Here is a 23436-nt window from a genome sequence, read left to right as displayed (position 1 = left end):
TTCACAGATAAATAGATCCATACTATATTGATAAGTGTATTTCAGCCTTGTTACTTCAGTGTTTTATATTAATATTTTGATAAGAGGAATTATTAGGTAAAGACTTATTGACTAGTATGTATATAATAGAAGAAAAATATACAAGCTTCAATAATTTTATGAAAATGGGAGTCAAATTGTGATCATGTCTAAGTGGGAAAATGTAGATTCTCCAAGGCTTAAATAATCAAGTCAGATAAAAAATAAATAGGTTTTTATTTTATTAAACATATGATCCAAAAGACATTTTCCTCATTGAGAAAATGGCAGTTTTTGTGGGATCTTTATTGGTTTTGCTTTAGTGTTTGAAGATACATAACACATAACATAACACAAATATGGCCCAAACAATTGCTTATGACTCTACATGAACCAAAAAAGGCTGTGATAATACGAGGCAAATAACACACAACTCTCATACTTGAGACAAAAAATGACTGTTTATTGATATAGGCAGAAAGAATCTTCATAATAGTCATACCCCATGGAAAGGTTGTATCTTCGGTGCAAGTTATAAACAATCACATTCTACATGTAGATTGGAGGAATGGGGCACTAAAAAGCCATAAACATTTACGAATGCCAGTACAGTCATGGTGTTAATGTTCAAACAAAAAGACACAAGAGTAAAACAAATCTCAATTTCTAAGAGTTTAGGCTCCCTTTCAGAAACACCTCTGAAGGTCTCAGATTCTTCCAGGAAAGCCCACAGTGCTTAGTTCGTCAGTGGAGAAAATCCCTACGTGAGGAGACTCTAATCTAAGCTCAGCCCAGACATCTTGTAAAGAACCACTTCTGCTTCCTCTTACTTGCTACTCTTTATCCTCACATCAGGTCTGGACTTCACTCCAGTTTGTGCATAGATTTACACCCCTATTCTTGCTCACTTGTATGCCTCTGCCTGCTCTTTAATCCTCCCTCTTACTCACAGGCTTATCGAATCCAGATCACAAGAACACATTCAGTTCTACACTCATAAAAAACTGTGTTTAAAATGTTCAGTGGAGCAATCTCATGAACAAATGATTAAGTACTTCATTTTATTTTACAAAGCTTTCTCAATTTTCTCAATGAAAATAAATGTTCCTCTCAGGATCCATCCAGCTCCAGCTTGGAACCCCTATTTTTTAAGTGTGTAGAAACTGAACTTCTGGGTCGTTGGTACCCAGCTTTCAGCTTTTATCGAGGCATCTGCTCCTCAATCACTTTACAGGACCACTGAGAACATAAAAGGAAAATGCCAGGCAAATTCTTACTATATAATTATAGGTCCTTTACTACCTTCACACATAACACAAATGATGTTTAAACATAAAGCGATGCATACGTATGGATATTCAAATGTAAAGCACTCCACCTCAAGAAATAAAACAGCGCGAGTTCAGTACATGCCTATTATTTGGTAAATGTTTATCTGCTACGGATTAAAACGCAAGATATTCTGAAATCCATATCCTTCAGTGCTTAGAGTTGGATTTTCATTAATATCTTTTTTTGTCATTAACTTGTTATATGCTCATGATAAACATTAGAAAACAGTAGAATCGGAACTGTGGACCTCTCGTCTTCCTGAGAAAATAGCCAAGTCCATTTGTGAGTGTGCAGGACAGCAAGCAAATCATGTTTTTCACAGAACAGAAACTTAAAATTGATACATACAGGCATAGATAGTCTGTCAACAACAAAAATTAGATTAATTCAAAAGCAATTACAATACAACACTGAATCAGTCCCAGAGTTCAGAAAATAGCTTACATCTTCATTTGAAAAGTTAGTTTTCTCACTCTCTCTCTTTCGATGGAAGTTGAAATTGTCCATAGTCCCTCCCCCACCCCCCCAACCCAAATCTTCTCACTCTAAACTACTTTTGCGTTTCATTTTGCAGACACAAGTTGGTCGTTTGTAAACGGCAGGTGGATTGGAAGGAGACGGAAACCTTTACAGAAAAGGAAACGGTAGGCACCTCTGAAATGAGTCACACCGTCACAAACTCATCTCACACTCAAATGTCTGTTTTATGCATGAATATATCATATCACACATGGAGCTCTATACCCTTTCTAACTATGGCCACAGTTTATCGCTTTTTTTTTGTCTTATCTCCACCACGTTTTTTTCTTTTTTTTGTTCTTTTATACATAATATTAAAAACAAAATGGTGCAAAACTCTCGCTAGTTATTTAACAATGAAAGCCACTATAAAGGTAGATAAACATTTTACAGGTTTTTAAACATTTTACAGATAAAACGAACAAACAGAATCGTATCAAGTCCTTGAGTAAACTTTAACACATGAATTGTCTCCCCTCGTCACCTTTTTGTATATTTTTTTTTTCTTTTGATTTGCTGAGTGAGGGAAGAGAAGACACTCAGTGCAACGTTGAATTACAATAACAACCAGAACATTGCTTAGAACAAGCTTAAAAAGAAAAAGAAATAAAGAAAACACAACAGTACAACATACTGAATGGAACACAAGTGCAGGTGCATCACCAAAACCAGGAACACGGTCTGAACACCCACTAACATACAAAAACAAATCAAAAACAAATCAAATTAAAAGTCATGACATCATCTTTGTGTGATTAATGCTAATTTTCGAAATACCGTAAAAGTGTACAAGCCACACCAAAACAATGATTGGAAAAAATAAAATTCACATTGCGTTATTGGCGATCTTTGATTCAAGTATTGGTGTAGTAACTTGTTTTGTTTTGATATGTTTGTTTTTACTTTCTTGTCTGGAGATGAAAAACAGCTTAATGGGCTTCAGCGATCAAAAGAGGAATTACATCTTTCTTGGAGAGGAAAACCCACCCGTGCAAATACAAGACAAGCTTCTTATTTATTTTATTTTTTTTCTTTGAATGATCAAGTATCCTGTAGGGTCAAACGCAAATATTGCTCATTTAAACTTGTGTTCTGCCCAGTTGGTCTTAAAAAGGGAGAGAAATTTGGATGACTGTAGATTAATTTGGTCTACGGTAATGAGCTACATGACATGAAGCTGTAGTATTGTAGCGTTATCTATGCTGGTGTCATTAGAATGCTTCCTGGGGTTTGGACAGGCTTTACGTAGTCTGTTTGTAGTTTCTGGCTGAGTTCAGAAAAAAAGGCAGTTTCACACCCAGGCAACAGTGATTTCGCGTCAGACCCCGTCGGAGTCCAAGAGCGCTAAGAGAAAACGGCCTTTGTCAGCTTAAGACATGTCATTGTACCTGTTAAAATGATTTCCCTCAGGTGGAGAGAACACAGCTGATACTGAAGGGCCCTTCACTGCTAGGGCAAGTGGAAATGCACAGTTCAATGGGCCCAGGTTAACAAACACACACTTAAAAGAGCATACAGAAAAAGGCACTCCTGCATGCAGTCAACTTTTAGAATGAAGAACAGGACACGTCTGCAAAACAGGAGAAAATCAGCAAGTGCAGTTTTTTAAACATTGTTTTTTTTTTTTTTTTTACCCCTTACATCATTTACATTAAGGATCCAACTTTTATATATACTTATATATATATAAAAACATTTTAAAATGTGATTTAATTTTTTTTGGTATTTAAAAAAAAGTACCAGGGATTAGCCACAACCTGTGCACCATTAGCATATTCCCAATGCACCAAAACATCTCGCTCTGTAATAGGACAGCAAAAGGATTATCTCAGTGATGCAAATGAGGTGTTTCAGTAATAATAGGTGCATTTCCCCAGCCTCTTCGAGACCCATCCAGCCTCGAACGCACAAGAAACGCCAGTGCGCCTCCATACTGGTAGTAATGAAGTCATTCATGTAACAAGAAGTAAACAAAATTCTAAAAACCTGCAGCCAAAATACACCCCTATGCCTTTTCGTTATATTGGCACACGAGACCATAGAGAATATTATATGCAATCAGCAGCACGTGGTTCAGAAGGTCCCACTCGAAATAGGCTATTTAAATCTGCAGAAGCTGCAGGTGCCGCTGAGCCCCCTGCAGGGAGAATGAAGGAGGCTCGCCACTGGCAAGTCTACTTGTAGCTTCTGCAACAAATGTAATATTATCTAATATTTCTCTTAACATTAGATATACCCTAGGCCATAAATGCGCTAACAATAAGAATAAGCTCGAAACCATTACAATAAATTTAGTTCTTTTTGTTTTACGCCCTGAAAGAGTGCTGAAATGACACATTCCTCCAAACACTACTTTAGGTTGGAACCTAAAATGTGATCTTGTAGCATTCAGAGACAATAGTCACATGTATACATGCTGGAGGCCTGAGGGTTTTTGTGGGGGGTGGAGCCCAACCTCTGGAGTCACAATTGGCACTAATGTCGTAAAGGGCCACCGACCACCTCATCGATGTGCCCGTATTTTCCTACTTTGCATAGTAACGTAACGATGTGCTGGTTGGAGAGTAAGCCAGCAGCTAAAAGGACCCGTTCCCTCAGAGAGCGGGCTTTTCAAGTAAGAGCTGCTCTTTTATTAACAGGAAGGGGGCGCTCTTCCTAACGGAACAGGGAGCACTCTGGCTAACGGGTGGACGGCAACGGAGGCTGTACAGAGAGAGGGATAACCGAAAAGGAGAAGGATCCTAGCAGCTGTTTAAGAGATAGGGTCGTGCGAATCCGCACTGCAAAGAATGACATCTTGGCAAAGGTGAGGACCTTAACTGTAGGTCGTGTGCTATAGTTTTTAAGACTAAATGGTTGCATGAATGTTGTACGATTATTCATGCTTTTCCAATATGTTTTTATCCCACTTAAATAATTGTTCAAAATAACATTAAAACCAGAGACAGTGTGAACAGTCAGCTGTTGAAGTGATGGCTAGCTGACTGGGTCAGAACATCTGTAGCATCAGTGTACACCGGTCAGTACCTCAGCGCTGTGAGGGAGGACAGATGACGACAGAATCATGGGAAACCACTACTCACAAATTCCTCAAGTGCCTGATATTACAGCGAGCCTACACATTATTAAGCAAGCTGTTTTAATGTAATGGCTGAACTGTGCAAGTAATATTTCTGGTAGATCATTCAATTTCCTTTATCAATTAAAATGAACAGATTTAATAGGATTTCCCTTGCCAAGACCTCATTTCTTCCCAGTGCACGTTCTACACATTTTAAGCAGAATCTTAGGAAACACTGTTTACACACACAAACTTATAAACAAAACTCTAACACAGAATAAGAACACTAAATATGGCCTATAAGCATTGTTTCTCGTTTGCATTTCACAGGACAGGCCTACAGCGGCACCACGTTAAAGTGTTTCTGCATATCAACACTGAAGGGCTTTTGGTGCCAGTGAAAACCCACTGCATGAAGACCAACATAACATCGTACAGTACGTGGAAAAAAGGGAAAGAAAAAAAAAGAAAACATTCAAAATAATTCACACAAACACCAACACTGGCGATTCCAGAGGTCAGACTGTCTCAGCTTCTTGCTAAAGGTGCGTTAATCAGATAGAGGGAAAGAGGGCAGCGATGAGTTCGAGAGATGAGGAGTCATCACCAGTTCATTTTGGCTTTGACCGTGTGGCTAGGAGCACAGCGACAGAAGATATAGACATTCTGAGATCGGGAGGAGAGGAACGAGTGATAGCGAGCATTCAGGTTTTTCCTCCCTTGAGGTCTAGCAGCTTCCATCACATCATTGCTCTCGATGAAAGGGGCTGCTTTTTGTTTAGTTTTTTTTTTTTTTTGTTGTATTTCTCGGGTTCCACACCGTCCAGATAACAATCCATGTCTGGTGTCTCATACAGACACAGCAAAAAGGCCATGAATAAGTTTGGAGTAACAGTGACATTCACTTTTGATATAGTCCAAAAATAAAAATAAAAGGAGGAGAAAGAGTGTAAAGTCATACTGCAGGTTTCGTCTGATTGTAGATTCAGTCTTGTGTTCCCCTTCAGTCTGACCCCCACAGTTTTTAGTCCATTCATGTCCCTCTGGGGTCGACGAGGGAGCGCAAACAAAGGAGCATTTTTTTAATACCACTAAGGTACGAAAAAGTCTTTTCTTTGCTTTTTTGTATTTTTTTTTCTTTTTTTTTTTTATAGATTTGCTCCATAGTCTAGTTAATTGGCATTGCAGGTGGAGCATGAGTCTGTTCATAAGTGCTTTATTAATTATTAATCCCCCTTGACATGTTAGAAAAAAATGCAAGGATCCCTTTTTCTTTACTGCATTAGGAGAAAACCTCTCTCATTTTGGTGTTGTGCCTGAAATCCGATTCTCTGCTCCGCACTGTGTTTACCTCTCCATTTAGTGTGGAAAAGCGTGCCAGCAGAACACCAAAGCACGAGTCCAAGAACACAGTTGCTGGCCAAAGAGACAGAGACCAGGTGGATGAAAAAGTCTGTAAGTAAAGTCTTTGTAGTTTGACAAGTCTCCAACACGACACGGTTCAGTAAAAAGATTAAAAACTTATCAGTAAAGGAAAAAAAAAGTATTTAGTTTTGCTTCAGTGTGGATGGAAGATAGCAGTGGATGCTTATATTGCACAATGCATCACTTAATTTTTTTTTTCTTTCTCCAGAAACGTCTCCAACCATGTAAAGATAGGATTAAGTGAGTTAGTTCTGATTGATTCAGCATTGAAATCCAGTCGGTAAGGAAATACTTCCATCAAGGGTCTTTGAAACAGTGGCTTGTGAGTTCACAAACAGATGCTTGGTCAAGTTTCTATAGGCGAACACTCATACATACATACGCACGCGCACACACACACTCACAACATTCACACTCAAGACAGCCTTTGACGATGTTCAGCTTATTTTCAACATTAAAACACATGCTCACGCACATCCTGGATATACAGACAGTTAGTTCAGTGTACCTCCCTTTTGTATATCTACTGAATTCAATGCATAAGCTCTCGGCTGATTGGTCTAGCAACAGGCCACATACTGCTGGGTGATGATGTGTTTTTGTTTCCTTTGTTGTTGTTTTTTTCGCTTGCTCTGGTCCAATCGCTGGCTCAGAAACAGAAGTGTGCAAGTTTCAAATTTCTTTAGTTGTTTTTTGTGGGAAAAAAAAAACACTTAAGAATGACCTACAGAAAGAGAGAGACAGCGAGAGAGAAAAGAGCACGAGCACTTAAGGCTAATAGAAGTTCTGAAGAAACCACACAAATGTCGAAATACGTAAGAAGTTAGCAGGAGCTTTTCCCCAGCATCTCGGTCAGGAAGGCTGTAGGGCCATGTGAGGTTTCTCTGTTTCTGGGCTTGGTTTAAAAATGGCTGCCTTTCCTCTGCTTCTCCTGAACTAAAAAGAAAAAAAAATACTTTTTTGGGAAAACTCATAAAATCATAAAAATTATCGAAGGCTTACGTTTCTGTTGATTCTTGCTTTTGTGAGTCTACAAACAATAAAAGATGCTTTGACATGCTGAACGTCTCCAGTTTCTGAAAGATGACGCGATCAGCAGAGGTAGAGGTAAGCGTTCCAGTCTTACCCCAAAACCTACAGGGCTTTTTTTTCAGCTCTGTAGAAAGAAAGCGATTATCATCACACTGATTTGCTTATTTGTTTGTCTCTTTTTTGCGCTGTTTTGTGATTTACTTTTTTTTTTTTTATCCTTGTACCTTCCTCTTTCTTCTTGTTTTTGGTGCTGGACCACTGCCCCTACATGTTCTCTCCACTCAGTAGATCTCCAGGCAGCAGTGTGTTGATTGGGATTGGGCTTCCCATGACCCTGGTCTCCTCTCCATTTGCGGGACCCCATAAACTTGAGTACTGTTGAACGCCTCCCCACAGCATCTCTGGTCCGTTTCCGCCTCCTCCAGTGCCTGGGTTGTTGGACGTCTTGGTGCCTGCTGTGCCTCCGCTGGTCCAGTGGTTTCCCATGCGCTGCTGATTGGATCCAGGGGCGGCGTTGCCCTGCCAGCTGTTGTTGGTTGGGTGGGTCTGACCCTGGGCGAAGAAACGAGTTACTTCCTCCTCTCCAGCAAATTCTGCCAGGATGGTAGTGTTACCCAGAACGCACCTAGACCGGGCAAGAGAAAAGATATTTTTAAATATTATATTGAATGAACTCACCCACTAATTGTATAACTTTAATACTTAGTTAACTACCATTTAATTTATTTACTTTTATCATTAGCTATTTTCTCAGTTGACTGCTAAAGTTCAGCCTGGGCAGTGAACAGTTTTTCTTTTTATGATGCAACAAACAGTAGAAGCTATTAGTGCATTATGACTCATTAGGCTACTGTGTAATACACTGAATTTCCACTAGAGAGCGTCTTACATGTGCAGGGATTTCTGCGCCTTGGCTGCTTCCTCTTTGGAGCTGTAGCGCACCAGCGCGTTCCCCTGCGGCAGGCTGAGGTGGAAAGTGATGAGAGGACCGTGCTGCATACAAAGTGTCCTCAGAGTGGACCCATCAATCTGCAACACAATAAACACACCATAAACACCAGAAACAAATACACCTTTGATAAACGCTATAATTGTATTTCAAGAATTCAAGAAAAACAAACGCACCTGAGGGGTCAGGTTGCGAAGAACAAGCCAGCTGCTGGTCCTGTTGGAGCTGTCTGAGCTCCAAGCAGTGCCCTCTGGAAGAGAACGAGAGACTTCATGTTAAATGGGGAAGCTCTCCCAAAGACGAAAAGCAAAGATATATAAGACAATATTGAAACATTTGATTTTACAGGAAGATTTTAAAACAGTTCACCAATCTCATAATTACACACACACACAGTATCACTTTTCGCTTCTGGATACAATAATATTGATTGTGTCACAACCAGAGATGTATAAAGTACTTGAGACCAAGACTTGAGTAAAAGTACAAGTGCTCTATTAAAAATATGGCTAAAGTCTTTCCTGATACCAAGGGATGTTCCACCCTCAGGTTCTCCTGTCACCTTTCCAGCTAGACTGATGGAAGTTTTTGAACGCTTCCCCGTTACCACCACAGATCCCCTGCTCACCGTCCAGTTTATGACCGGCCTCAGACTAGTTGCTCATCCTCCACTACTGATTACATCAAAATTTATATGCACTCTAACTAGGAATTGTTGGAACAGAAAAACTGCTTCCACTGCTGTTGTGGCTATTCACCTGAATATATTTGACTTATGTGGATTTATAATGAATTTTAACATTAATTTATAAGTTGGATGGGTCCCCCTTACATATTAGCCTTGATAGTACATGTGAGTCTTGGTTCCTCCAAGGTTTTTGCCTCCTCCAGCTCTAAAGGACTTTTTTCTTGCCTCTGTTGCTCACTTGTGGGTTCTATGTTTTGTCTGATTCTCTGACCTGTGGTCACGTTTATGTAAAGGTGTTTCACAGCAACATCCGTTGATAAAAACGCAATATAAATACATTTAATTTGATTTGAGTAGAAATTTTGTTCTTTAAGCACCACACTTAATTACTTAATATTCAACATTTTTGTACTCTTTTTAAAATTGCAAATACTTTATTCTAAAATGTACTACTCAGTAAAAGTAAAAGTACAGTAATGTGTTATGTAGTTATTAAAGAAAGCAGTGGAAAGTTCTAAATATAATTAAATTAAATTTAAATTAAATAATAAAACACATTTGGAATGATTCCTAACATTTTTATAATTGTAACAAGTAAAGATGTAGCACATATAAAATATACTGGAGTAAAAGTATTAAATTTATCGAAAATATATAGTAAAGTAAAAGTGGAAGTGGAAAACCCCAATAATAATCCAATAGATACAGATACAGCTTTTTAGTACTTAAGTACAGTATTGAAGTAGTTCTACCTTGTTAGTGTACTACCTGGAAAGCACTGGAGCAGAATAAGATGACAAAAAAAAGATGAGAAAACAAGATCAGAGAAGAGAGATTAGAAGACAAACCTGAAGTGTAGGAGCTGCTCCAGCCCTGGCCGAGGCCTAGTGACCCGGAAGCCCAGCTCTGAGAGGATTTGGTGTTGGTGAGGCCCGGCGGAGGGCGAGATGGTGCCGCGGAGGTTCGAGCTCCTGGAGCAACCTTCCAAAGGTCGTGGGACATCGAGGCCTGTGTGTGTGAAATTGGACCAGCAGACCAGGTGGACTTCATATCCAAAAGTTTACCTGGGCGGGATGGAGGAACAGAGGTGATAAATGTCAACATATCAAAACTTTTTAAGACATTTAAAAAGGCCAGCACTAATGTAACTAGTGTATAACACAGCCACTTGCAATGTGCATGATCCTCATAACATACACTGACATGCCAAAAGTCACGGGACTGCAGTATGTAAACTGATTATGTGTTGTCAACAGGGGTGTGACAATGCATCGCAATAAAAAAAGAAATACTAGAGACGATTTTACGTTCTGTTACTATTCTGCTAGTGCTGGCTGGAGAACCAGTGGGCGTAAGCAAAGGGCAAAAGACATGTCAACCTTTTTAGACTGAAGCCAATCACAAAGTCACTTTCTGATGTCAATTACTTTTTTAAGACAATCAACAGCTAGAGTTAGCTGTCCATCAAGTTTGTTGCAGGCTCCTAAAAGGGTTTGGTATAGATCTATGTAAGCTGGGAGCTGTAGTTTGTGTTGTGATTGTGTTGCCGTGCCACCCTCGCCTGATGCTTGTTGCCTCCACGTAGTGATAACTTAAAATGCAGATTAATTAATTTATTATAGCAAACTAAAGCCAACAAAAATGGAAATACTTCGGTAGAAATAAAATAAAAATCTATTTAAGTAGATCATTGCTGTTCAGTGATTAATTGAGAAATTAAACACCTAGGGCTGGGGCGACGCGTCGACATAATCGACGTCATCGATTACGAAAATACATCGATTTGCATAACGTGCGTCGGCGCGTCGTAAATATGTTAATTAACACGGTAACATAGAAGCATAGAACTATTATTTAATTAAAATGATTTTTAAGAACAGCTAAACACAGTTCTGCAAGTCAAACGCGGAGGAGTTCACGTGCGAGAGAGAGAGAGAGAGACACACACACACAGAGAGAGAGAGAGAGAGAGAGAGAGAGAGAGAGAGAGAGAGAGAGAGAGAGAGAGAGAGAGAGAGAGAGAGAGAGAGAGAGAGAGAGAGAGAGAGAGAGAGAGAGAGAGAGAGAGAGAGAGAGATTGATTGATTCGCTTGTTCTGGTGAGAGCTCATATTCTAGTCCCATACATAATTCTGCAGCTCCCTCAGTGTTTTCTGTCGTATTTTGCGGCTAGCGCGAGCGCTTACAACTAACACCGCGGACCGCGAGGTGCTGCCGCGCTTGTGCCGAATCCGACTCTCTGCTGAATCTGACTCCCGCTTCGCGGACAGAATCGGCACAACACCCCCGCTGTAGAACTGCGGTAGTGAAAACAGCTACAAAAAAACGCCAGCGGGCATCTAAAGTTTGGGAGCATTTCACGCAAAAGGGCAACAATGTGGTCCTCTGCCATATGTGCAAAAGGAGCACTTGAAGCGCAAACATCCAGGAGCACTATGTCAACAGGGTCACACAGTAAGTTACCGTTTACATCAGGGTCTCCGCGGGTGTCCTTAAAAAGACTTAAGGCTGTCTACCAAAGGTTTTAAACCTGCCACAGGCAGAAATTATACATTTTTGGTTTATATTTGTGCATGGCATTTCGCAGTTTCCAGAAACAGTAGCATTATTCATAAGTTCAGGTGTTTAGCTAAGCTAGCTGCCTTAAGTTATTTTAGCTAGCGCCGTCGGCGCTGCGGTGTTACACCGTTTTCTGTCACCGTCGGAATTTTGTGACCAGTGCTCACGGTTATGAGCGTTCATTGGCAAAACGGAAGCTTTCTATACCTACACCTTACCCTCAGCCCTAAACTGAACCGTTTTGGCCAGTCGGGGTAAACATTATAAACGAACACGTTTCGAATCGGCCAGTGCACCGGTCTGCTGAGAACTACTTGCCCGTGGTCACAAAATCTAGCGGTCACAGAAAACAGTGCAACACACGGTTGTGGTGTATGGGAGCTTATTCATTTTTAGCGTTATAGATCTAAACGTGTTGTACATGTAAGTGATTATAATAAGTGTGGGGTTTGGTTTAGTAGGCTTGTGTTGCTGTTGTTGTTATTATATATAAATATAGTATTTTATCGTTTGCTTTAAAACGTAAAATAATAATTATTTAAATATGTTTCTCAATAAATAGATTAGTCGACTAATCGAAAAAAATAATCGTTAGAATAATCGTTTAAAAAATAATCGTTAGGGACAGCCCTATAAACACCACAGTCATTTGTTTAAGTGTTAAAAAGATTCAGTTTTCATTGTTGCACACATATTGTTTACACTTCAGAAAATATAAATACATTTCTTAATTCACATTTGTTTTAAATATCGTGAGAAAATCAAACTGTGAACTGAGTGTATCACCCCTAGTTATCAAGTTGTGAGATGTTCACTATCTTATCTTGTGAGTGAGGTTCAACACCGGCCAGTGTGCTGATATTTTTAACACTGCTCGATCCACAGTGTAATACGTGTATTGTAAATGGACAGCGCAGATCATGACTGTTCACACGCACAGGTCAGTGCAGCCTTACTTAGATTCCAAAAGACATGGCAAAAGTAATGGGACACAATTCTAGTTTGTGTCCCATGACTGGAGCAAGTCAGTGTATATAAAGGTGAGGAGGAACAGTGGGATACACACTTTACTGCTGACACAGAGTTCAAAATAAAGGCAGATTAGATTATCAGCAGATATGGGTCATATGTGCTGGGACAGATAGGCTGGGACATATGTGTTGGGTCAGGTAGGCTGGGGCACATGGGCTGGGTCAAGTAGGTTGAGGCTTATAGGCTGGGTCAGGCTGGTTGGGGCAGATAAGCTGGGGCAGGTAAACCCGACAGTACCTGTACTCCCCTCCTCTTCCTCATCATTTACAGGCAGACTGAACGAGCCAGAGCAGGTGGCCCCCGGCCACTCACTCATGGACACGTGTGCCGCACTCTGAGACACAGTGGGCGACCAGGCTATAAAGCGTTTAATATCCAGGAGGAGAAAAATAATGCAGGGAAAACCAAATGAGAAGTAATTATCGCAATTAATGCTACGATTATGTAAAACAGATTAGAGATTTAAGATTAAAGCTTAAATAAAAATACAGCAAAAACAAGGATCAAACATACCCAAAACAATAAGCATTAATATATGAATATACTGATCATCCTGAGAGCATTATCACAAGACAATGTGTGAATCTGTGTTTGTTCATCTGATCTTTTACACAGAATGTAGCAGTGCTAGAGGGTTAGTGCTGGAGATGTAACTAGCTATTTTAAAAAGTGTATTTTAAGATTCTACAGCTCTGTTTCAACAATTTAATAATTCAAATGCTTTAATTAATTGTTTTACGCTCAATACAAAAGGTTCTGATACAATTTCTAAAACAACATTTTAGTCATTTGTGCTATATCTGGATTTTAACCTTAAAAATAGTATTGTAATCCCACGATTAATCATATTTTCTCTTAATTGAAACTAAGCATTTGATAAAGGATATTTAAATGTGAATAAAATAATCAGTGTTGGATTTGTATTATTAGTTCCAATCCCTTAAAGAATAACTGTATTAATCACAATATTATGTGACTAATACATGGATAAAACTATGATTACAATTTTTTTTCCTGGTACTTCATTATATTTTTGGGAAGGGGGCAGTAATAATAGTGTTGTGATTTACACCCGATAGATTAGATCCTTTTTTTAACTAGCTTTTTAAACTAGAATATTGTCATTTAATGAGTTAATGAGTTTAACTGAGAGTTTTAATGGAGAAAATAAACACTAGTGTAGCTCTATATTCCACCTAGGTAAAACTGCTAATGCCTCACCAGGCTCTGTCAATTTTGACGAAAAATGAACGTGTTAAAAATTCCAGATTAACTGCATGCATTAACGTGTTAATGTCTAATAAGAATATTTATAAGCAGGGGGGTCAATTAAAGCATAAATCTATGAATTAAGCTATAGTAAGTATAGTAAGTTCTTTTCAAGGTCATTTTAATTATTTTGTTATGTAATCCACAACATACAGCATGGCTGCAGCAGTGTGGTATCGTACTACTATACTCTACACCATACTATCATATCTGCAGTGTCACCAGAGTTTGATCTGATTTGTGCAAAAAGATACAAAAGGAAAAGCATGTCTGAGACGTTTAATTAATTAACATCATACACATCTTATTGGTTATGTAAAAAGAGGCTGATGGCTGATGATTGGTGTTTTGTCATCAGTGCTGCATTATTAACGATTATTATATTGTCTCACCTCCATTCCTGTCTCGCAGCAGGTAGCGATTGACATCCTGAATGTTGGTGTTGATGGTGGGGCCTCCAGAAACACTTCCGGGTGTCATGTTCGGGTCTGCCTCTGGGTCAATGTTCTGTAGACCTTTCCATGGGACTCCTGGACAAAACTCTGGAGAGCAAAAGTCCCTTTTGCTCATCAGTATCTTATGTTTTAATAGTTTATTTTACTATGTTAATTATTTTATTTTTACAGAATGATTCAATTATTTCTATTAAAAGCCCTTCTGAGCTTTACTGCATCATCTCTTACCCGGTGGCCAGCTGATGTTCGTGCCGTTTGACATTTTCTCGTTGGGGTTCTTGCTCTGTGCCCAGCTCTCTGGCGTCACCAGGGGGCTGCTGGGAGACTGTGAACTGGACAGAAGGTTGTATGGGCTGAAAGAGTCTTCCATTGTGGGCTTATTGTCGGTCACATGGGCGGAGGCTGCAGGACCTAAGTCAAAAACAGCACAGTTTACAGATTTCAGTCAAGTTATCAAGCTATTATGTAATAAGAGCATCTCAATAAATATGTTTAGTAAGTTTGTAAACAGTTAATAAACATGAGGCAGTCTGATCAGAGCCAGATTCATCATAATGTTTTAATCTGATCTGACTTTTCTTTTCAGTATGAGTTACACGTAATGAAACCCATTCATTCCAGAGGATCAGTGCAGTACAAAAAACGTGAACATCCAGTTCACTTGGTCTGAAATGAGCTACCAAAATAATAAAATCGATGAACTGGACATGTATAAATACAATGACTGGGGCCATATAGCCTATCAGCCTAGATCTGATCTGATCTGATTTCCAGTCCTTGTTACAGCATACACCAGGGCTGCCCAAACATCAAAAGTCATTTGAAGTTCCTCCCTCAACACTTATGAAAAAGTATTGAATATCATTAAAATTAATATTTAACAACAACAAGCTCCCTTCATTTTGACCCACTGCGTGCAAAAGATCTGAGGCACCCCTGAAGTACTGAATACAAAAGGTTCTATTTAAAAAATCCCAATTGGACCGCAGCTCTAGCAATAGTTGTGAAGGCCCTTGTACCATGCTTGCTGAGGCTGGTCTCCATGTGAGGTGTGGAGGTGGTCAGAGAATCCATACTGCTGGCGTGAGTCCACTGGGACAGACGAGACTGGGGCTGGGGTGAAGCGTCCTTCAGTGCCAAACCGCCTACGTCCATACAGCCTACACCCACGTTACCATTCAGACCAGCTGACAGAGAGAGAGAGAGAGAGAGAGAGAAAGAGAGAGATATGAGTAACAGGTTGATACAAAATTATAACAAAATAAAGTGAAGTGCATGTTTCGATTAAAGCTGGGGTACACATTATAGAGGAAACACACTTATTGACACATTAAGCCTTCAAATCTGACCTGAGTCAGTGCTGGGTGACTCAAATCTGAGGTATTGGACAATATTGGACAAAAATTGACATTGCAATTTTTTTGTGTTTTGCAATAAATACAATGATATATTTTTACCAGATTTGTCCAGATAAAAATGATGGATGTTAACATGGCAGAATATTATTAATGCACTGTTTATCAAAGATTGGAGTAATCAAATATATCCTGCTTTGGGTAGATATGAAAAAAGAAAACTGTGTTCATTTTACATTTGTAGGGAGTGGCATGAGGTGTATGGTTTAATTTGTCTTATGCCAAATCAGATTTTCTTTTCTTACATATTTATCTGTATATCGAAATCCATTTTAGGCTTCAATTTTGTGATTTGTGTTCTACACACCGCACAAAGTGTAGGACTCAATATTGAATATTCTTTGGTTGTGCAAATTGCAATGACGATGCTGAAGTTATATATTGTGCAGACCTTTGTAACAACTTTTATTTTGTTCATAAACTAATAGTATATACTTAACAACTCTTAATCTCACTGATAGACAACGTGCTGTTGAAACAATAAAATGTTTTGACCAAATATTTATGACTTTCACAGGATCAATCAGTGATCAGCTTATTAATGTTTTTCTTACTCTGGGCACATGACTGTAAATTTTCTAATTGTGGCTGCCAACATTAACATTTTAATGCATGCAGAATTGTGTGAAAGGGCTGAAGGAGTCAGTTTTTCTGGATAGGGTTTTCTGCCCCAAATGCTCCACCCCAGATGCCAAGCTCACGCGGGTTGCCAGATGGACACACAGTGGCGAGTGACAACAAGTGTCCAAAATGTGCCCATCTCTATTTGGCTAGTGGTGGTGGAAATGATCTAGCTATGCTTGGCAAACCTTTTTGAAGCTCAGTGATTACCTGTTCAGCAGAAAAATAGCCGGCCTGCCCATTTCCACGGCTGCTGCACACTGTTTGCTTGTTTTTGACTATACCTGACAACCCTGATGTTGGAAATGGGACTGGGGGAATGGTGGTGGGCAGATTCTGATGCTACATCTCACACGGATTACCGTGACGAATAACAAGGTTCAAATAAGAAAATACCGGCTAAAGCTCTGCTGTATAGAGTTGTTGGTGTTTAAATTCAACATGTTTCTTTAATATCTGTTGACACACCCTGATCATGTTATAAGTTACAGAAAGTACAATCCCTGACGGTCCTTTAATGTTGTGTGTTGTAGGCCTAGCTTTAGTAATGTGAAAATGCACTTGTATGAAGGTGTTTTTCTTACAGAGTGGGTAGGAGCTGAAGGAGCTGGGAGAACTCTGCTGTTCTTTGGTCTGCAGGTCAGAGATGGACAGGCCTGAAGACTGAGGGTTTCCTGGGAAGACGTCCAGGTTTGGTTTGCCGAGGCTGGGGTGCAGGCCACTGTGGGAGGGGCCTGGGGGGGCTTGTTGCTGCTTCATCAGCAGGGCTTGGGCCAGCTGCCTCTGGTGCTGCTGGATCTGCTGCTGCATGTTATTGATTGTGCGTGCAACCTGAGAGAGATACAGACAGAAGCCAGTGAGCTACTCGAAGTGAACAACAAGTAAATTATATTCAGAACTGAGATGATCTGATCTGAGAGATGAAATATGTGTGGTGTGTGTGTGTGTGTGTGTGTGTGCGTGCGTGTCTCACTTGCTGCTCCTGTTGTCTGATGGGACCAGAAACATTTCGCTGAGCCTGCATCATCTGCTGCTGAATCTGCAAACGTTGGTACGCCTGAGAGAGAGAGCGAGGCAGCGAGGAAATGAGAAACGAAGAGAGAGAGCATGCTGTGGTTAGAAGCATGTACATAAATTTTTTTTTAAAAAAGCACACACTGAAATGTGCGTGCAGCCTAAATCTCTCTACCTGCCCCCTGTAAAGCTCTCACTCACCATCTGTAGCTGTTGGAGCTGGTACAGCAGGGTCATTTGTTGAGGATTTATTGGTGAGGTTAAAAGTGCAGGGTTCAGACCAATGTTTTTTGCTGCAAACTGCAAGAGCTGTGCTTGAACCTAAAAAAACAAAAAACAAAAAAAAAACATACAATAGCTTTAATTTCACCACCAATATTTCACACGATGCAAAGCTTAATTAAATTACGCAGTATCTCTCTGGCCAAACAGTAGAGCCATAATCTGTTTTGGGGTGAAAACAGACAACAACAGGTGCTAAAGCAGACTTCCCAAGTGTCCCGGAAGTGAGTGAACACAAACACGCACGCAGGCAACACAGATTTTTTTCCCCAATCGCTTGTGGGAAAGAGAACAAGAAAAAGAGATAGGCTTCCCTCGTGTGCATATTCATGAAGCACATGCAAAACAGAGAAGATTGGCCTGTTCTCTACTAAGAGTCTGTGAGTCAGCCAATCAGTTTTTAGTGTGGGCGGGCAGTGTTTTTTCCCCCCTTCTGGACAGGATTCAGTGAGTAATAGAAGGAGCATCATGGCTCCTTTCAAAACTCATTTCTCCTCTGACTACTCTAAAGTATATCCATGTTTGGTAAAAGTAAAAAACAATGAAGGTCTGTATATATAATATGAAAATATTTTTTGCAATTTGTCTGCTAAAGTTAAAGACCTGGAATTGTACATACCTGAGGGGAGAGAAACTGAGGCACTTGAGCGCGCAGATTAGGCTGGGCGGAGCTAAGAGGCGGCACTGGCGGCTGAGGGGGCGGAGCCTGCTGCTGCAGAGCCCGAGCTTGTGCTGCTCCGTTACTGCCAAACATTCCATTCATCTGAAAAAGGGATCAAAAGTTAAATATGATAATCACAATATACTGAAATTAAAGTGTTTGCTCTTTTAGGCTTTAATGTGTAAATTCTGTTCTTTCATGAGCTCAGTGCTTTCTTTATTTAACTCATAAATTAAACTTATACATGTAGTAGCTTACATAAACAAAATTTAGTTCAGTAACTAATATTCGTTATTAGCTGTAATAGGCGTAGACTCAATTCTAGACTAGTTTAACCCTTGTAAGGTTTTTGGGTCTGGAAGTAATTTTAGTTTTTAACTCAATAAAAATGATACAAATATTATTTATTATATTATTATTAGCCTTGGCTCATTTTCTGTGAGGAATATACATCAAAAATCATTTTCAATGAATTAACAATGACTTGTTCAATAGGGCTAATGTGTTGTTCAAACTGATATTATGTGTAAACTGACCTGAGAAGGTTAAATTTCTAATAAAAAATCAATAAAATTATAACACACTGCAGTTTCTTTTGTACATTTGCTGATTATTTTTTCATAAAATAAACAAAAATCAGCTGTATTTCTACTCATAAATGTGATTTAACAAATGTAATGTGTTTTTTTATATATATTAAATTTTTTTACATAAAAATGTAATATATAAAAAATGTAACATGTTTTTTTTTTTTTACAGTATAACAAAAAAGACGAAGACCTTGTAAGGGTTAAGGGGCTGCACTGTTTATAGTGATTTCCAAAGGAGATTGTTTTAACAGCTAAGTAAAAAAAATAAGTGGGTTCAGGTCACCAGTCTGAGAGATTTATAATGGCACATAAGAAAACACAATTTTTTCTAATGCACTGTAACCGAAGCTCTTCATGTATTACTCCGCCACATACAGGTAACCTAGCAACGATGCAGTGCTTACATACCAAACAGCAAAGCTACAAACAGAGCAGCACAGGAACTATTTTACCTCGTGAAGTTTTATTAACCGAACAACATTGTTTTTTCTCATCCTTTTTAACTCAAAATCTTTTAATACAGAGCAATAATGGAACTGTGGTATAATCGCAATAAAACACCTGAGGTTTGTGCTAACCCTCTCAGGTATTATTGATTAAATAACAGTGTATTTGTGCTATTCACCTGTCTGTTGTTCAAGTTTTGCATGGCCAGTCCTGGGGAGACCCCACCCAGTCCATGGCTGGGAAGGCTGTTATTGGTCAGTGGGAGCTTGAGGCCAGGAGAAGGCAGGAACGGTGAGGAGGGTGTGTCATCTGACAACCCGCCATCCTTACAAACACAAAACACACAGTAAGTACAGTACTGTAGAGAAACCGAACAACTGAGTGTTTTATATGGAATGTTGATTTTGATAATTTAGAACCATGAATGTATCCCTCTACCATTTTTACTATTTACCACCCCCCCCCAGACCTACAATAAAGATGTGTATCAAGTATTAAGCAGTGCTAGAGTATTCATACAGTAGCTATTTGATGGCAGTCATTCACCCCCACTGTAAACAATTATGAATAGATAGTTTCACACCACTGCATATCACTAAATAACTCTCTTTGCAACTTAATTATTTGTTAGCTCAAAATAGATTCCTCCATCGATAAACTGAAACACAAATATTTGTAGACCAAATTTCTTTTCATTACTTTTCCAAAACAATTTTATTTTTATAGCCTTGAAATATTTTCAAATTCAATGGCCTTTGCAGATTTTTCCTGACCGTACAAACCCTGTAATTAAAAAAATGAAAGAATTTCTCTTTAAATGTACCTTGTCCAGGAAGGGAGGTCGGTCCAGAGAGGGGTCTTTGGACAGGCTCGGAGGACGGCACACCAGGGGCTTATTCATGCCACTGCTGTAATCAGCCATACTCATCCCCCGCTTGTCCCCTTCGCTTTTCTTCTCCAGCAGAGCGCCTACAGGCAAAGGGCAAAATGAGTCAGAGTAAGAGAGAGTATTTTTGTGCATTTCTAGCACAAAAACATCTCGCTTAGAAAATAAAGTAAACTTTCTGACATCATGTGAATCTGAGTTATTCTTTACAATTTTACATTTATTACTACTGACTTTTACGTAAACACACACACATACAACACACAATATGGAAAAACGTATTGGGACATATATTGGGACGAGAACTGCGTGGCAACTTATCCAAAAGCAGTGTGAAAGACTGGTGAAGGAGAACATGCCCAAATCGGAGAAGCTGATTCAGAAACTGAAGTGGTCTATTAATTTTTCCAGAGCTGTATACTGTGTGTGTGTTTGCGTAAGAGAGAGAGAGAGAGAAAAAAAAAGCGAATGACTCACTCATAGCCTGGTCTAGATTCATGTTGTTACTTCTCAGTGCCTCCTCTGCAGGGTCCCTCTGAGAAACACAAGAAGCACAAAAGCATTTGCACGCATTAATATCACACATTATTCGGCATTTCTCGCTGTATTGTGAAGCTGTAAATTACAGGAATGTTGAATATGAGAGATATACAGTAAGCAGGTGCTAGTTATTGCTGGAATATAGATATCTTACAGGAAATCCCATATCCGTCAGCTGTTTGATAAGACGATTCATTATCCAGGCTTCATCCTGCTTGGTGGATACTTTCCCCTGGAGGAGATGAACACACAGAATACACAGAAGATTGAAATCCAACTGAAGTAGAAGCACAATTATTACACTGAATTACACATTTAATACTTTAAATGTAAAAAATCAATTCAAGTTTATTATTATTTGATAAATACTTTAACTTTTACTACTACCTGTTACTATTTAGTAAATATTACCATATTTTTCACACTAAAAGGCGCACTTAAAATTCTTTAATTTTCCCAAAAAAGCGTCAGTGCGCCTTTTATTGCAGTGCGTCTTATGTATAAATGTTACCAGTCAGGTTGTAAGAAGCAGTAAAGCATTAGCATTAGCTGCTAACCGCTATTTCCCCGTTCAGAGTTGAGTATTATTGGCCTGTAGCCTTCTACTAATTCCGGCTATCACTGCTGAAGCAGCATTAGCATTACTAGCTAACCGCGCTCACTATTACTGGCCTGTAGCCTGCTCCTAACCCCAGCTAGCACTGCTGGAGCGGTTACCCGCTAATGCTAATGCTCCAGCCTTAGTGCGATAATCTAATCTTACTGCAAATAAACGAAAATGCTAAAATGTACTGTTTTTTTGTATACTTAGCTTAGCTTTACTTAACTTAGTAAGCTACCCCCCACCACCATGCAGCAGCGAAAGCTGCTGAATTAGAAGTTTCTTATAGTGTTGGTGCACCTTATGTATGAAAATAGACCAGAAAATAGACGTTCATTGATAGTGTGCCTTATAATATGGTGCACCTTATAGTGTAAAAAATATAGTACATAAGATTCATCATAAGTAGGTATTTAGTTCTTTCTATTAGGACTCATTATTAAACCAGCAAATAATAAATAATTATGAGTTGTATGTTCTATTTAGAATTACCCACTTATTAAAATTAAATTACTAGTAAGAAAAACAAATGTAAATTCCTTAGTTATAAGGGTGAAAAACGTTCGACATTAGGGGGTAAATTAACCTAATTTGACAATTACATATTCCAATATGTCACACAGCAGGGAGTAATTAATGGCTGCAGGATGCTTGGTACCTTCTGTAGGCCCTTCTTGGACTGATTCCAGGAATTGCAGGACGAGCCGCTATCCTGGGAGGTGGGGCTAGTCCACATGTCCCCATCCTCAGTGTCCCACTGGCTGCTGTTCATGCCCATATCCTCCCCTCCGGACCCCCAGCTGTCTTGCATAGATTTGGGGGCTGGAAAAGCACAGAGGGACAATGTTGCTGTTTGAACATGAGAGTCCATCCAGTGCAAAATGACTTTATAATGCAATTTGACCACCAGATGTCACTGTGGTTCAAGATTTTAACTAAACAGAGGACCTTTACACATAATACTGAGGCCAAAATGAGATATACATGTATTGATTGAATATCATTTCAATGTTTTTATCTAATTTGAAAATATATCATGCATGCTTTACCCTAATCTGTTCTGTATGCTTTAGAATTAAACAGATGTTAGGTATATTTTTGTATTCATCTCTGAAAATACCATTTTAGAAATACAAAATACACATTGTATAATTATATAAGCAAGTATATACAGTACCATTCAAAAGCTTGGACACAAATTAAATTCAGTGTTGTATGTAAGATGTGTCCACTAATTTGACTGGTACTGTACAAGAAAACATTTTAAATATTTCTAAATTTTAAATACAAAAATATATTAGAAACAAACTGATAATCGTCCAGTTTTACCTGGTTTGCACGGCCCTGGGCCAGAGGGTGCGCTGCCCCTGCTGTAAGGTCCGGTGGACTCGTGGCAGTTCTCTCCCCAGCCCCCGGATCCTCGGGATGGTTTCCCCCAGGCGGCAGTACCATTATCCACTGGAGGGCCGGAGGAAGGAGGCTCCCCCCAAGACGAGGACTCAGGCTTGGTCTGCACATTGGGCAACTCGCCCCATCCTGCAAATATTAGGAAAACAACATTGTAAAAGAAGTTCTCATACTTTTACATACATAAATAACAAAAAAGAAAGACTTCATCTGTACATTTTCACATATAGTAAATAAATACTAAACAGTGTAATCCTTTTATGTAGATTTTTTCTTTTTTTTATGAAAGATTCACATGGCATTAGAAGAAAAACATAGATGATAGGTTCTTGGCTCTCCTTAAAAATGTAATGTGCTTTAAAACTCCTAATACTACATTGGTCCTACTTTGTAAAAGTAACACAGGGTTCCTGCACCATTTTAAAAGTAAAATTTAATGCTTTTGAAGACCATTTTAGGACCTCAATGAATATAATTTAAGACACAAAAATGTAGTCATAATTTCTTTGGTAGAAAATAATTTATTGTACTGGAAATCAAAATTTAAAATTTGTTCCATTGTGATGCAGAACAGGGCCAACATAACATATGTAAGTTAGTTAGTATGTTAGCTAGCTCACCGTTAATGTTCGTT

The 23436-nt window shown here is 39.1% G+C and overlaps 1 protein-coding gene across 5 annotated transcripts in view; it reads right to left on the bottom strand.

Annotated features, from left to right (window-relative positions):
- Positions 1–460: 460 nt before the first annotated feature.
- Positions 461–23436, bottom strand: part of tnrc6c2 (trinucleotide repeat containing adaptor 6C2) — a 71543-nt gene continuing 48567 nt past the window's right edge. For 4 of the 5 annotated variants that reach the window (XM_049479954.1, XM_022675208.2, XM_022675206.2 and 1 more), the window contains 18 exons: positions 22725–22931; positions 22054–22217; positions 20949–21026; positions 20732–20789; positions 20192–20337; positions 19547–19693; positions 18290–18433; positions 17590–17709; positions 17348–17431; positions 16959–17205; positions 15358–15525; positions 14567–14749; positions 14276–14425; positions 12852–12971; positions 9873–10088; positions 8513–8586; positions 8277–8416; positions 461–8012 (listed from right to left, as the gene is read on the bottom strand). In XM_049479954.1, coding sequence (XP_049335911.1) covers positions 7652–8012; positions 8277–8416; positions 8513–8586; positions 9873–10088; positions 12852–12971; positions 14276–14425; positions 14567–14749; positions 15358–15525; positions 16959–17205; positions 17348–17431; positions 17590–17709; positions 18290–18433; positions 19547–19693; positions 20192–20337; positions 20732–20789; positions 20949–21026; positions 22054–22217; positions 22725–22931 — 2807 coding nt within the window. In that variant the 3' untranslated portion in view covers positions 461–7651. The remainder of the gene's footprint in view (positions 8013–8276; positions 8417–8512; positions 8587–9872; positions 10089–12851; positions 12972–14275; positions 14426–14566; positions 14750–15357; positions 15526–16958; positions 17206–17347; positions 17432–17589; positions 17710–18289; positions 18434–19546; positions 19694–20191; positions 20338–20731; positions 20790–20948; positions 21027–22053; positions 22218–22724; positions 22932–23436) is intronic. The other variant, XM_022675205.2, reaches the window with a different exon arrangement.

Source organism: Astyanax mexicanus, chromosome 5 (genome assembly GCF_023375975.1).
Source record: "Astyanax mexicanus isolate ESR-SI-001 chromosome 5, AstMex3_surface, whole genome shotgun sequence".
In the NCBI taxonomy this organism is placed as follows: Eukaryota; Metazoa; Chordata; class Actinopteri; order Characiformes; family Acestrorhamphidae; genus Astyanax; species Astyanax mexicanus.
The sequence above is the reverse complement of the archived record's forward strand: the minus strand, read 5'-3'. Positions and strand labels throughout refer to the sequence as shown.